Source organism: Barbatula barbatula (genome assembly GCF_947034865.1).
Source record: "Barbatula barbatula genome assembly, chromosome: 9".
Taxonomy (NCBI): Eukaryota; Metazoa; Chordata; class Actinopteri; order Cypriniformes; family Nemacheilidae; genus Barbatula; species Barbatula barbatula.
In genome coordinates this window covers 1,439,691-1,454,897 of record NC_136772.1, presented here as the reverse complement: position 1 = coordinate 1,454,897, position 15,207 = coordinate 1,439,691, and the positions used below count along the sequence as shown (strand labels likewise).

Here is a 15,207-nt window from a genome sequence, read left to right as displayed (position 1 = left end):
ATTTGTGCTTTTATTTTTATGTCTGTCTGTCTACAGTATCTATCTATCTATAGTATCTATCCATCTATCTATAACACCGTTAAAGTCGAATCTCCTTTGCAAAGCTTCAAAAGCCTGGATTGCACAACAAAGAGAAGTTTTATTCAATACATACTGTTTAATGAACGCACAATAAATACACATTATAATAGATCATTCATAGGGAATACTTAAAACAGGAGAAATGTGATTCTATAACTGGCTACATGACATGAAGATTCCAGTTCAACGCCTTACTGACATTACATTTGTACACTTGTGGTTTATATTCCGTACTTCATCTGAGACTGAGGTTAATCGTACCAGCTACGCGTATCGAAGTGAATCGGAGAAATATGTATTTTCTGCATCCATAAAATAAATTCTAAAAGGCAAAACACAAAGTCTTTGCCGCCTTAGAATGTCAACCAATGCAAAAAATGAATTACAAAATGAAGGCATTCTCTGTTGTTGAGACATCGCTTACTAAAGCCAAGGCAGTATTTCACTCACAAAATCTTTCCTTTAAAACATTCAGTATTTCATTTTCTCTCCAGTTTATATTTCAGTTATCTTTAAAGGTGAAGTGTGTTATATCTGCACTATATGAGAAACTAGATTTTAAAGGGGCCATATTGGATGGCAAAAATGAACATTATTGTGTGTATTTGGTGTAATACAGTGCGATTACAGTTTAAAAAACTCATTAGTTTTGACACACCGTGCCTTACTGTTGCTCATCTGTGCCCAGCCTTTCTGAAACGCCTCGATTTTTAACAAAGCTCACTGTTGTGAAAAGCGGAAATGTATTGCCGCACCATATTTGGAACATCAGCCTTCAAAGCATATTGATAGCTGATAATGTCACCGGTACCTGGTGAGTTCAAGCCCGATTTGATCCAGAAAATGCGTTTGACCAAGCAGATTCATCAACTTTGCCATCAGAGCATAACAGATCGGTGAGGTTTTATCTTTTAAAAACGATTAAGTTGAACAAATATCTACCTATAGCTAACTTCTTGAGCTGACTTTGACGCTGTGTCAATAAAACATTTTGTTGCGTTAATATAAAAAAATCAGGGTCTGAACAGGTGTACGCACTTTTGCTTGTCCGAGTGCTGTAGGTTGTTGGAAATGTAAGTAATTCTTGCCGCTGGTAAAGTTTGGGATGTTGACAGGCGCTCTTTCAAATATCAATGACAATATTTAGACATCATTAAAAGGCGGAGAGATCTGAAACTGTTCAGCTGCGCGTGATTTATAGATTCCACATCTGATTGAGGCGTTTTCTTTGCGTACGTTCGTTGTATGAATCACACATACGCACTTTGAGAAATGATGATAAAATAAAATTGAGGACGGTTTGGTAAGATTTTGGAGTTGAGCCGTTTTGGAACAGTGTTATAAATAAAACGTAACCACCGATTTCTAATTGTTTTCTCCCTTGGAAGACCCAAGTAGTTTTTCATTTGTAATAAAACAGCGTCTCCACGACATGGCGGTCGCACTACAGCGGGAAATGACACGCCTTCTTTCTTTGCGTATACATATCTGGCGGTGTTCTCACGAACTGACGTAGAAATGTGGGTGCGTGTTTAAAAGAGGCGTTTTAGGCAGGTTTGGATGAGACTTGAATATTACGTGTCTAATATACGCATCAACAACTTGTAAGACACCAAAGATACAGAAAACACGAAATCACGTCATATGACTCCTTTAACATTTGTGTTGAGTCTTTTGGATGTTGTTTTGTGGTTGGTGGGGTGTTTTAGGGGTTACTTAGTTTACTGGCGATCAATACACCTCAGTGATAGATATGGATTTGTTTTGTCTTTCAGATGTCTGTCATCGAAAGTCAATTTATGTCAATTTAAGTTAACGTTTATAGTTGCAATTTACGCTGGAACAGTTGAAAGTCCAGCATGCAGAAATATGACACACTTCACTTTTAAGAATCTGGTTATTTCTGTAACACATCATGAGGTACGCTGATGACATACAAAGGCATTTGATTGTCCTGTCTTGAGCTTGAGGGACATTATCAGTTTGACAATGACTCTCTTTCAAGAGGATAAACAAACCGAAGGATGCATCGTAATGTTTGCTTGTGCGTTACAAAGAGCTTCAATTCTTAAACCCGTCAGAGCTTTAAAAGAAACGCTCACCTTAAAATAAATTCTAAAAGGTTTTACCATCCCCATGTCATCCAAACATGCCGTTATTTTACTTTTCCATAAGATATTAATAGTAGTAATGAACTCTTACGGTGTCTCTTTCTTTGACAGGGTATCATAGCATGACTTGAGATCACTTCTCTTTACTCGGGCAATGAAACTATTGCACTTAACAAATTCATCTTTTCAATTTGTTCAGTCCGAGTTCATCATTTGAAACGTAGAATTGTAATATCTTGAGCAAACAAACGTCATGCCATAAAACATTTCTTTCAATATTAGTTTGGATAAAAAATCCTTCCCGATCTAAATAGATTTACTAATATTAGTATTCCATTGCCTTCTAGAATTATAATTGAAACACTTTTAAAAATCATCTTTGCCTGAAGGAAACTCGATGCAAAGTGCATTTTGTCAGGAATCCCTGTATAATCCCAAAGATAATGCATGAGTTTCATAAGACAAAGACTTGTAAAGTCAGCATTGTTATCGTCTTCATACGGTTTACTAAGTTAATTCTCTTATCTAACTAATCGTCTGCCGTTTCAAAGCAAATGCAGACAGATCATTTCCTTTTAGCATTGCAGAAAAATCACGTCTCTGCCAAATCTCGAGACTTGTAATAAAATTATAAAATCAAAAGCTGTGTGTGGAATAGCATACTAACATACTACCCGAATTATGCGATACTGTGCGCACAGTCTGATCAGTTTTAGTATGTAAAATGTGCAGTTTTTAGTATGTAGAACGTTAATATTCTATTCCGAACACAGCCACAGTCATGACATGGTACCAGATAGCCCCGCCCACTCATTGCTCAAACAGCGATTGGTAACATTCCGTGTAACATCAGCCAATGGAAAAGTGCAATAACGTTCAGGAAATGTTTCCACAACTTAACATGATTTTGGTTTCGTAAGCAAAGGCAAATGAACAGCACGTATTTCAAGAGCCGTTTTCATGCTTCCACAAACTCTTTCAAAGCTTGAACATGTGTACGAAAACTCAACGTTATTATTTTCTCTTTTACGTTACATCGAACTCTTACAAAACCATAAACCAGCCATGAAAGCTAAAAAAACATGCTGTTATCAAACATTTAGATATACACGTACTGGAACACGAACAGCAATTTTTACTTCGTTTTTTTTTCGCACAACTAACACAGATACATAGAAAAGTTCCTTTCACGTCTGAGTAAAACTAGAACTTTTGAAATCGCAAGAAACATTGCACGAGCCTCAGGCCGGGAACATACTTTATACGCAAGTATGCAGACGCAACGTCGTGGTACCGTCGTACAAACGCAACAGGGCGTTGACGCGCTTGCGCGGCGTATGTTCGCGTCTAAAGCTTATACGATCTGATTTTAAAGTTTAAATAACATTTGATCTTGCAAAGTCCAGGAAAAAATACAAATGTTCGGTTCCGTCCCCCCAGCAGTAAATTGGATATTTGAAGGCCGATTTTAAACCGGGGTGGGCTCGGGGAAAACATCCAGTAAAGTCTGTCCTTTTGTGTTGTCGGCTAGTGAAACGTCCGGCAGATTGTGACACATCTCCTTTGGCTGTTCAGCTACATAACAGTTCCCGTTGCTAGTGTAAGCATCCTGCGTGCTGTTGTTGTTGTTGTTTAGATAATTTTGGAGTTCCATCTGGCTAAGCTCTCCCGATTGGCTAATGAACGTCCCTTTAGATTGGACACTTTTATCCGCCTCTGGCGTGCGGCAGCCAATCACGGCTGTGGATCCGTTAGCGAGCGTGGTGAAGTGGTGAGTGGAGTATGGCTGTTCGCTTTGTTGGGTGTAGTCTGTGTATTGGTCAGTGGTCACATTAAAGGGACCCTGAGACATGACCCTACTTGAGTCATTGACCCTGTCTTGATATGAGGTCGTGTCGTCTCCGTAAACCTCGCTAGCTTGGTTAGCGTTGGGTAGTAGGGTGGGCGGAGTCACGTTTTCCATAGGATAGTACTCCGGGGTAGAGCTCATGAAGTAGGAATTACCATTTGTTTGGTTTTCTGATGAAGCCGTGTTCTCCGTGTAACACATTACAGGTGGGGGCGGAGCCAGTTTGCCGGATGTCGTCGCCCTCGACAACCCCGCATCAAACTTTCCTGTCTTATCTTCGTCATCTTCATCTTCCGAGTCGCTGTTCGCCAGACTCTGCGTGCTGGAGTCGGACAGACTACACAGACTGCTGCTCTCATCTTCATCTTCTTCATCATCTTCATCATCCTCCTCCTCTTCTTCTTCCTCTTCCTCGTCTTCCTCATCTTCGTCATCTTCCTCTTCTAGGGTGTCGTCCATATCGTCGCCCGCCTGCAGGTGCATGATGGTGCTAGGCGGTACAGAATCTGGGATGGCGTATTCCAGCGCGTGCTGGCCCGTAGTCAGCGGGCTGCAGTGACTGTTGGGGTCGCCATGGAAACCGTTTCCGGTTGCTGTGACGGCAGGGCCGGAATTCTGCTGCTGTTCACGGCTCTTTTCCAGTTCCAGCTTCATGATGGTGTGCAGAAAGTGAGTCCGAACACGGATGGGGTTGAACTCGATTCGCCCGGCGGCATTACTGCAGCCCTCTTTGGTGCACCCGCAAGGGAACGACATACGGTCCACCTGTTGAGACCCCCCCCAAAAAACACAGTGGAGGTTAGTTTAGGACAGCTGTTCTTAGATGTAAAATGTAGTTGTAAACTCATTGGGTTGGTTTCCCGGACAGGGATAATTTTAAACCAGGACTAGGTTTTAGTTAAATTAGGATATTTAAATTGTTTTTAAAAACATATTTTTACTAAAAACATTACTGGTGTCATGCTTGAGACAAAACAATCACCCTGATTTATTTTAGGATATGTCAGTGTAAGTTGTTTTCGATCAAGACACCTCTAACATTTAAATTTGTCTGGGACTAGTCTTAAGGAATCCGCCCCTTTGTGTCCTCAAAGTTTTCCACTGTTACACTTGAAAATGTTATTTTATAAATGAATAAAAAGTGAGCCAACTACAGTTACTCCTTAGTAGTAATAAAAAAGTACACTAACAAGTATACTAGTACTTTGATTTTAGTGTACTTACTGTACTACATAAGGAATAATAAGATTTATTTAAGTATACTTAATAAAATAAATACTTTTATATAAATCTCTAGCTTCTCTCTTCTGGAGACATGACGTCCTACACAACATTTCTTCAGTTGTATCAGTTTGATCTACATCCACTTTGTAACATCTAAATCGGTTTTATCTCCATTATGCCATCTTCGTGATATCTTAATCCTTTCTGCTTGTTAATCTGTCTTGTACATTTCTTTGACAGACTTTGCCTTAATATATTGTAAATAGAGGGAGGCAAAAATCTGCCGTGTTCTCAGATTCGAACATCTTTCGATGGATACAAACAAGCTTTGTAGAAACTGGGTGACTCTTAAGAACATGCTCAGAATATATTGCAGCCCAATGTCAAGAGAGATATGATAAGAGAAATTATAGATAAGGTCTATTTTTAACGTATGAAATTTAGCGACATCTAGTGGTGCGGTTGTAAATTGCAACCAACGGCTCACTCCACCCCTCCTTTCAAGGCACCACGGCGGTTGACACATGACAAACATGTCGTCACGTTTTTGCGTCTTTGCCAAAGGAGATAACATATTTACGAAAAGCACTCTGTAGAGCAGTTTGTCCGTTTAGCGCTACTGTAGAAACAACACGGAGAAGAGGACCCGCAGTGTATGTAGAAAGATATAGCTCATTCCAAGGTCATGAAAACATAACGCTTCATTTTGTGAGTTCTTTATCAAACTCTGAACACATCACACACGTTATGTATATTGCAACAGAAACTCCCCAAAAATTACATATTGGGCCTTTAAATATTTCTTTATGTATATCTGCATAATATCAGCTTTTGTTGCACTGATATTACACCATGCTTACTAAAAGAGATAGTTCAACCAAAAAAGAAATTTCATCATTTACTTACCCTCATGTCATTTTAACTTGCATGACTTTCTTTCTTCCACACAACACAAAAGAAGATATTTTGAAGAATGTTGTTAACTGGACCCCATTCACTTGCATTGGTTTTGTGCCCATACAACAGAAGTGAATTGAGTCCAGTGCTGTTCGGTTACCTATTTTTTAAAATATCTTCCTTTGTGTTCTGCGGAAGAAGAAAGTCATAAAGGTTTGAAATGACAAGAGGGTGAGTGAATGATGACAGAATTTTCAATGTACTCTATACAGGCACAGTGTTCGGCTACAGACATTGTCTTTTGAGAACCGTAAAATGTCATTCTTTTGCAAATGATTCAAACTCACGAAGTGTGATGTTTGTGTGTTTAGGGCACCTGACACTTGATTCCAGCGAGGCTGCAGGTACAGGTCTCGGGATCACAGAAGAGTCTACAGTCACAGCCGCAGTCTTCTCTTGAGACCCTGATGGCCCGTAGCTCGTGTTTCTCCTCCACGTCGATCTTCTTGACGCCGGAGGAGCGCAGAAGAGCGCGTCGCTTCTTAGTGGTCAGCGGCTGAAGGAAAAAGTATTCGTCCACCTCCGTGTTGTCAATGTCTAGATCATCGTCAGAGATGTCATCCAGCGTGAGCGCGCTCGCCTCCTCTGACTCCAGTGCGCCGTTCTTCGTCAACTGTACATGACAAATGCAAGTTCATTCTTTATGACTTATAGTTCTCTATGTCGAATAAAATACTTTACAGCCTTGGCCAATATACGAACATCACTGAGATTGTAATGGTTATTGTATTGGTTTTAATGAAAACTGTAATGGTCTCTAGTAATTGTGTTGAGTTCTAATGGTGGGACGCTAGCTGGTGAACGGGAATGAAACCCAAAGCACACCACATAAAGGGAATTCATAATGGGTTAAATGGTTCACAGCTAATGGTCGATTATGGCGTTTGTACTGGAAACCGTTCACATTTGTTTACTAAGATACTAGCTTTGGATAAAAGCGTCTTCCAACTGCATAAATAAATACATTTGTCTAATCTTTCCTTTTTGGCAGGTAAGGGGTTGTTTATAGGTTCTCGAAAAACATTCAGGTGAGTAAAGACAGCATTTTAATTTTTGCGTGAACTTTTCCTTTTAAACCAATAAAACGTATTTTTCACGACCCAAAGTATAGAATATAATCCCCACCCACAAATGCATCCGTGACAGTTGGGAATGTTAATCATTTCCGTACCCGCAGTCGTATAGAGTTGAGTTTCTCTTCTTTCAAGTGGTCTCGGAGCATGTCCCTGTGGATTCTCTCCTGCTCCATGGCAAACTCTCCCAGCGTGTACTGTCTGACACAGCTGTGTCGGCTCGACATGCCCAGCGTGCTGCCACCCTGACTGGGCACGCTGGTGAAGCCCTGCCGCCGGCTGAAATAATACACCGTCACTTTCTCGAAGCGCACCCTACGAGTCCTCATGCGCTTCTCTCGCTTCAGGATGGACACTGAAACATTAAATTAAAGGCAAATGGAATTACGCGTTGGTTATTGAATTTGAAAGACGTTGACGTGTCTTTCCCGTAACTGTGCATTACGCCTGTGATTTCTTTGGGACTAGTAAATAGGGTTGGGCGATACATCGTGCATTTTCTTTATACCTACAGTATCATATTGTATGGTATTACATGTACACCATATGCATTGCGTTAATATTGCAAGAGGTTTTGTATACGTTAGGACTATCGATTCAAAGCATGGACTCAAAACTTTCTTTGCATCGTTTGCCCAAAATGTTCCTGAAATACATAAATAAAGACATGAAGTACAACGATGCAACATGAATACAACGTTTTCATTACATCTCTAATAATTGTGCTTTACAAAAATAAAGATATTTTACAGACGCACCGTAAGCAAATAATTGAACATATGGTTTTATCAAAGCTTATGATATTATGAGCATTACGTTTATTTCTATAGCAGATTCTTCAGTTTTGCATTGCAGCTGCGGTACAGCAGAGCAGATTGTAGAGACAAGAAAAATATATTAATAAAAAGAAAAAAATTATTAATAGGTTTTATTATACCATAGTCTGTTTGAAAACTTGATTCTGATTGGACGGAAGGTGTGCATTAAAACCGTGTAAGGCACAAGTAGTTCCAGTCAGTTGGATCAACATTGTTTTAACTGACCAAAATCATTTTTACCGGTTTGGTAAAAAAATACACTGTAAACATCAATAAATGCTTTAACTTGGCAAACGACCATGGTATAAGCGGGATAATCCACAGCTAGCCGTGCATTAAAGGAATTTAATGTACTAAGCGGAGGCATTGAAACCCTTTAATGCACGGCTAGCTGTAAATGATCCCTTACGTAAAGCATACGTTCATAATATTTGCAGTGCTTCATCACTCAATCTTATGTCACCTGTGCCTGTAGTAGCTCACGTGTGGTGAGCGGTGTGCCCGTGACCCCCATAGTCATTCAAAAGGGGGATGGTAAATATATACTGTATAAAAATGGTTCTCGAGTTTCCCCGTTACTCTCTCACAGCTCTCTTCATGTCTGACACAAACAGAACAAATAAGAACCATCTGCTGCTGCCGGTCCCCCGCCCAGAACCGCCAACACAATACATCACACGCAAAAACCCTGACTGACACAGGAACTTTACAGCAGAGGGCTTTTCTGTTCTAAACACAGCAAAAGTACGAGCCAAACTTTTATAGGGATGGTGTACGACCAGTGTTGGGCAAGTTACTCTGAAAAAGTAATTCATTACTAGTTGCTAATTACATATTCAATAGTGTAATGAGATCACTGTACACATGACTCTCTCCGAAAAGTTTTTCATTACTTATTACCAATTACAGTCCACATCTTACATCAATCTTGTTTAGTCAAGTGATTCAAGGATTGACATGGAACGGCTTTTTTAATTCATTCAAATAAATTATATAAAACTACATATAGTTGTATTATTAACTGACCAACGTATTACAAAAGTGAAAATTATAGATTAAAGCACGAATTTTAAAGTTAGACTTTGAATTTCGTTGTCAATTCCACTATTGCACATACATATAATATACAAAGTATTTAGTTCAATTATATCAAAAGTAACTGAAATTAAATTACAGGAAAAACTTGAGTAATCCCTTACTTTACTTTTTTAGTGACTAGTTACACCCAACACTGTGTACGACATAGCAAAACTTTTATCAAATAAACTCAGTAATTCGAATAATAAAGTGGAGCGAAGAAATTCATATTTCTTGTGGTTCTGGGGTGGATCTAAAATAAATGGAATATATATTTCATATAAAAATTATAACTTTAGTGTATATAAAACCCATAACGGTCACAATATGCTTTCGTAAGCGTAGCATCTTCTATGTTTGCATCTCCGATTTAGAAGCGCAAGTCTAATTTACAACATTGAGTTGAAGGTTGAACATCAGTCCTGTGGGTCGTCCTCACACATCTGGTCCACATAAGCTTCTAATTGCTCCTTAATGAGGAAATCAAAGTGGACAAGCACCACAAAACCTTGGAAAAAACAGAGAGGCCAACCGTGATTTAACAAGGCCTTCTGGGTAAAGAGATTTACTGAAGAGCAGCGAGAATGATTGACACGGAAGATAAAACTCTGCTCCAGCTCACCTCATTTATCGAGCTTTAATCATTTAGCATTGATTTCAAAAGCTGTTACACTCGCTTATGTTTGCTTTATGATCACAAATATTGTTTTACTAGGGTAATTATTGTTTTAAAGACCTCATGAAATGGCTCGGCGAGCACAGCTTCTTTCTTTCCTGTGTTTTATTAAAACGGGACGGTGGGGTGCAACATACTGCAACACATTTTCTTTTTTTTGTAGAAACCTGTCGTTCCGGAAGCGAGATTTAAAGTACCAGCCATAGTCATAATGATGACAGATGCTTGTCAGGTGAAGCGCTCTTCAATGTTCTTCGCTCAACGTTCTTTCTATTGTAAAGTCAAAGGCCGGGAAACAAAAAGCTGAAACACGCCTCAGCTTCTTAATGGTGAGAGGCATCAGACCAGATGTTTCACGTGTATAGGGATGATTAATATTTTCTCAAGCGCCCTTTAGACAGCGCGGCGAAGATCAATATCAAATCGGCGTGATGAATTTTCCTTTCAGAGGACCGTTTCTATTTTCTCCTCCCAATTTTGAAGTGCGTCTCCCCTGAGGACATTCTCCGGGAAATTGTATTTCCCATCTTCTCATTTACCCACAATTCAGTGCTTGTTCCAGGTTTAATGGAAGTTAAGCTCGCAGCTAAAGCTTTACAGCATAAACTACATTTCATAAAGTTGATTCAAATGCAAAAGTTAACGGTTATGTTTATGAGCTTGAAATCGAGGTAAAGCAGCAATGTTTTTGAGAAAACGAGTAGGATTTACTTCTTTTGTGTGTTAATTTGCATACTTTTTTGATAAAAAAACAACAGCAGATATTTGAAAATAAACTTAACTTGTTGTCAAGTTTTTGCACAGTTTTGTAAATTACATTTACTTTCAGAAACTGTATGCCAAAATGTACACAATTTTTTTTTGTAAAACCTCTTTTTTTTACGCGATAAAATATGAAGTAAACCCTTTTATTTGAGTTGTAAAGTGTCTAAATCTGGGTTTTGTGGTGTCTGATCCATGTACACAATTCCTTTCTGGTTTCTATATCATGTGAAAGCTGAAAAGATTTAGTTACACAAACATCAATGAATAAATCTACAACAGCATTATCTATATTATAACTCTATATTATAATCTGAATAAATTTACAAGCAAAATTGTTAGGTTAACTAATCTTTTTAAATTGATTACATTTTGAGGCAGCTGGGTAACTGAATTTTTCAAGTTAAAACAACAAATAATTTTGACAGCGTATTGCTTTTTTTGAATGCCCCCCAACATACGAATTCATAGGAATATGTCACCTCGTCAAATTGTTACGAACTCCTGTTAGATCAGGTTGGATGTTTTGTTGTTTCAGGTGGTTAAACTGAATCGACGTCAAGATGCTCCTTCAATTTTCTCTTTATATAAACATGAGCTATATCATGTGATTTCCTCACCAGTGCGCTGTAGCGTGTGCGAGGATGATGAGGAAGATGCGGGTGAGGAATGGTTGAAGTGTGAAGCCGATGGGTTGACGCTGTCGCTGCTGTCTCCGCTCTCGGTGCTGGAGATCTCCTCTTCCTCCGATTCTCTCACAGATGAACAGGGAGACGCCCCCTCCACCTCTTCAAACTTCCTCTTCAGAATTCCACTCATGGCTGCCGGCCGGGAGGCTGAGAGAGGACGAGGTGAGTAAAAATAAAAAGTATGTGAAATCAAGTCAAAATCCCTTTCATTTTCTCCATGGAGAAATAACGTTTTTTCCTAAACTTTCCGGACATAAACCGACCGTGAGTTTTGAGGTTGAGTACAACTTCCTATTTAAAATGAAATCAATTATTTAATTCCCAAGTTCACCAGGTTCTCTGTCAGGCTGTGTGGTTTCATTCTCTGTTCCAACCTCGCAATTTTATTGGGAAGCCAGAAAATGGTTGTTTTGTGGCATCAATGTAAAGCGAAGTGAGTGTACACTACTAATAATTCACAAATGAAAGACATCTGCTGTAACAAAGCACTGTCAATATCTCGATTACATCATCATTGCTTCATAGTTCATTCATTTATTTCACGTTCACGTGAATGTTGTGATTCATCTCTGAGCTGTTTGGTTTGATTTACGGCTTTGAACATGTCAGTGAAGAACTTTCCCCAAAGAGAAAAGACATAAGAGAAATACTTCCAAGGCCCCTTTAACACACAACCTCCTCTCATTCTCTCCTGTTCTTTGCTCTCCTCTCTTTAATTCTCTGCTCTCTCTCTCCTCTTTGCCAATTCCCACAGTCATTGATCACTATAAGCCACCCAGGACCGAAGCAGGAAAAACGGCTAATTGAATTCTACCTCAACCTTCCAGGAAGTTCATTTCGTCTGCTTTTGATTGAGTGGCTTCAGGAAAGAAAACACGCTGGAAACATGAAATTAATGTTTAGAGCTTTTCTCTCCCATCGTAAACTAACTGGATTGGCTTCAAGAATGTATTCATCATAGCACAAGGACACAACATGAACCTTAAAGTCTAATTTCATTTTGACTTTCTACTCAAGGCCGCTTGAAAAAGACCCATTTATCTGTCCGACATCTGCCGTGTCAGACGTCACCAGAGAACCTTTAAAGCGACCAGGTAAAAAACATACAGTAAGAAAAATCTCAATGAAATAAAGAAAATGGACATTTGTAAGACATTTCTCCTTAGAAAAAGAGTCAGAAAGCTCACAAATATCTCTATGTGTCAAACTGAGCCCAGACTGCTCAAGTCTGCAATCAAAAGTCAAAATTATTGAAGATCTCAATACGAATGCAAACATTTCTCATCAGATTTACCCAAATCCAGATTATTTGACCTCTACAATCTACATTCAGTTTACACCGCCATCATGTGTTTGACACTCTCATTTGTGTCCGTTTTTATTTCTTCAATTTTAGTTGAGAAATAAGAGACTAAATTCTTATTTAAATAAAACACAAACAGGAACTCCATAAAATCTCCCGAGCAATTTAAAATAAATGTCTGATGTTCTGTTCGGTTCGGTTCGGTTCTGTTCGGTTCTGTTCTGTTCTGTTCTGTTCTGTTCTGTTCTGTTCGGTTCTGTTCGGTTCTGTTCTGTTCTGTTCTGTTCTGTTCTGTTCGGTTGTGTTCTGTTCTGTTCTGTTCTGTTCTGTTCGGTTCTGTTCGGTTCTGTTATTTCGTTTTTTAAGGTTACTTCCTGTTTGCGAAACCATGTTTGTAGTCTTTTGTAGTTTTTCGTGTTAATTAATTTTCCCAGGTGTTTCTTGTTTCCTTGTTATCGCAGTGTTTTTAAGCCCTAGTAAAATCCTTTGTTTGATGTCGGTCTAGTAAACAAAGAGTAACCAAACCAAACCAAATCCAGAAACGTATAGGACCGACACCAAATAAAGCAAACACTAGGGCTGCATCCAAAATCGCCTACATCCATACTTATTAGTAGGCGAAAATGAATTTGAGTCATGAATAGTATGTCTGAAACCTCAGTATGCAAAAAACAGTTGGCGAGAATTTATCTGGATGGTCTACAACTTCTGCCGAGATATGTGAGTGTGGATCAGATGGACACTTATCTATCCCATGATGCCAAGGGAGCTGAGCAACGGTCAAATTTAAAAAGTAAATCAAATAAATATAGCGCAAAACTTTAAGGCGGACGTCCGTTTTTAATGTAAGGTCCAATAAATGAATTTCTCGTGACCACATTAACTTTTTTATCAACGCTCCTGGTAGGTTGTTGTTAACACGTCATAGGTCAAAGAGCCATAAAACATTGCGGACACAGTCCGAATTGTATTCATACTACTCAAACTATATGTAGCGTACTGTTTTAACGGCCGATAGGTAGGTACTTATTAAAATTCAGTATGTACTGTCTCAGTATGCGATTTCAGACATAGCCCAGGGCTTACATTCATATATAATAAGGAAAAGAAACACCTGGGGAAACGGATCAATGCGAAAAACTACAAAAGACTACAAACATGGTACACAAACAGGAAGAGCATTATACAGAAAGACACAACGTATCATTCGTGAGAGTCACTAACGGCTGATGGCAGAAGACCGAGCGAGGATGGTGAAGTGAGGCACGAGGCTCCAGGCTGCACGGGACTCAAAAGAGGCCTCTCATTGCTCTCTGTGGGTTTGTGGTGGTTGGATAAAGTCCAAACCACAGTTTTGCTGTGGAATGTCTCTCTCTCTCTCTCTCTCTCTCTCTCTCTCTCTCTCTCTCTGTAGGACACAACACAACTCTATTGTCTACAGACTGACTTAGCACCTCCTCAAACCAGTTTGAGCATTGGAAAGACCGAGTGTAAATTGCCTCCAAGATGCATTTGAGATCAGATCCACCAACTGAACTGTAAATGAATCTGGTTGCATGTACAGTATTTACCAGATCTATGGTCACGCGTAAGTGAAATGTGCATTTATTAGGGCTGTCAAACGATTAATAACAATTAATCATATCCAAAATAAAAGTTTGTGTTTACATAACATATGTCTGTGTACGGTGCATATTAATTTTGTATTGAAACACACATACATGTATATTTAGGAAATATTTACAGTAAATTTATTTTTAATAATTACCAGTCATTGAAATTATACATAAATGTTTATTACATTTTCATATGTGATATTTTTCGGAAATATGCATGTATGTGTACAGTATGTGTTTATAAATATAAACTTAATATGCACGGTACACATACATGTCATGTGTTTGATGTGCATTTGAGCAACACCGGTCACTACCATTACTGTACCTGTTAGTATTTCCCAGTACTTGCATTTTCCTTTACAATGCACTTAAATGTATATTTACTCTGTATAAGTATATGTACTGTATAAAGTACTTTCCACAACAACACCAACATATACTTATGTATAATATATGCACAGAGATTGATGAGAACAGTTCTTTGCAGTGATGCCATAAAACCATCTTTGGTTCCCCAAAGAACCTTTCAGTAAAAGAAATACACCTTTTAATATAATATTCTTCTGCTATTACCTTCAGAAAAGTTCTCTGGATGTTAAAGGCTCTTTATGGAACCACACAGATGTGAATGCTACCTGAATGCAGCGTATTGAGGTGCGTTTGCCTTTGCTTTTCTAAATCATAGCAAAATTCTTTGTTAAATGCATAAATGAATGATTTGAGTGATGCATCGAGATGAATGAGAACGATAACGGCTAGCTTTCTTCAAGACCTTGATTTGCTCCAAATGTTCAAGGACTGAATTGATAGACATCAAGGGCCGAACATTCAGGAAAGCCCCGGGTCCATCAGATACCCAGCGTTTCCCACAGCGGTCCTGCGAGACGCAGGAGATGCGAATAATTGAAAATATCTTCTCTAGTTTCGGGGACACAATGTAAGTCAATTTTCTCGTAATCATCATAATT

At 38.9% G+C, this 15,207-nt stretch overlaps 1 protein-coding gene across 1 annotated transcript; it reads right to left on the bottom strand.

Moving 5' to 3' along the window:
• Nucleotides 1–150: 150 nt before the first annotated feature.
• csrnp3 (cysteine-serine-rich nuclear protein 3) lies at nucleotides 151–11,447 on the bottom strand (the record flags this gene model as incomplete). The annotated part of the gene is made up of 4 exons (XM_079464838.1): nucleotides 151–4,806; nucleotides 6,539–6,835; nucleotides 7,394–7,650; nucleotides 11,249–11,447. The coding sequence occupies 4 exons, from the start codon at nucleotides 11,445–11,447 to the stop codon at nucleotides 3,661–3,663; spliced, it is 1,899 nt and encodes a 632-aa protein (XP_079320964.1). The 3' UTR covers nucleotides 151–3,660.
• Between the last annotated feature and the right edge of the window lie 3,760 nt (nucleotides 11,448–15,207).